The sequence below is a fragment of the Bison bison genome, unplaced genomic scaffold, assembly GCF_000754665.1.
Source record: "Bison bison bison isolate TAMUID 2011002044 unplaced genomic scaffold, Bison_UMD1.0 scf7180017864144, whole genome shotgun sequence".
Lineage (NCBI taxonomy): Eukaryota > Metazoa > Chordata > Mammalia > Artiodactyla > Bovidae > Bison > Bison bison.
In genome coordinates this window covers 709,217-710,214 of record NW_011494716.1, presented here as the reverse complement: position 1 = coordinate 710,214, position 998 = coordinate 709,217, and the positions used below count along the sequence as shown (strand labels likewise).

General features: G+C 56.5%; 1 protein-coding gene across 1 annotated transcript in view; it reads right to left on the bottom strand.

Annotated features, from left to right (window-relative positions):
* Positions 1-937, bottom strand: part of LOC104988886 — a 4,261-nt gene extending 3,324 nt beyond the window's left edge. The window contains exon 1 of the mRNA XM_010840346.1: positions 898-937. Coding sequence (XP_010838648.1) covers positions 898-912 — 15 coding nt within the window. The 5' untranslated portion in view covers positions 913-937. The remainder of the gene's footprint in view (positions 1-897) is intronic.
* Positions 938-998: the final 61 nt, after the last annotated feature.

Genomic DNA, 998 nt, shown 5'->3' with positions numbered 1-998 from the left:
CCCAGACACCGGTGTTCCATGGCCCAGAGCCCCTGAGCATCTGGTCACCCTCAGAACTAGGTAGGTGAGTGGACAGAGGGCAGAGGCCACCCCAAAGGGTAAGAATAGTTTCTGATCTCAGTGTGGCTTCAGCTGTTGATCCACGCCCTGAGAGAAATGCTTTCAGCTTTTCTCTGAAAATCCTGGCCAGTGAACTAGACCCCACACGCTGCAACTAAGATTGCTCAGAGACAAAATAAATTCAATAAATAGGAATAAGCATTAGAAGGAGCCTGAGGACGGCTGATTCCTCGGACACTGCAGAGGCTCCAGGTCTGGCTCCCCCACGAGCATGACGACTCTAATTCCTACACTCAGTCCCTGGTCCATTGCTCCTTCCTCGGTCCCAAAGGCCCCCACACTGAGCTGCCGGCAAAACTGACCTCCCAGCAGGAGCCCCAGCCCCACAGCCAGGACCTGCCACATAAGGAAAGGGCTCAGAGCAACAGGAAATTGGAACGTGCTTGTCAACAATTATCCAAAATTTCAGGATGGTGACAGCAGAGCGTTAGACAAGGGTTATTGTGAGATGGGGCGCTTTGTGGCACGGGTCCCATGTTTTGACCCTCTGCTTCCTCAGTGGGAAGGAAATGGCAACCCGCTCCAGTATCTTTGCCTGGAGAAGCCCATGGACAGGGGAGCCTGGTGGGCTACAGTCCCCGGGTTCGCAAAGAATTGGACACCACTGAGCGACTCACACTTTCACTTTCCCCTGCGGCCACCCCAGGGCCCAGGGAGGGTGGGACAGAGGCTGCTGTGCACAGAGCAGTCAGCAGGGCTGGGGCTGAGCTGGTGGGAGCGGGGACAGGTGGCAAATGAGACTCCAGGCCCACTCTCCCCTCATCTCTTGTCACTCACCTCAGCGAAGCACATGGTGGCTCAGGGTCCTGCCGCTGGGACCTGGTGGAGGAAGAGTGGGAGGAAAAGTGCTTCAGAGAAGAGGGCTCGCCCACCACCCT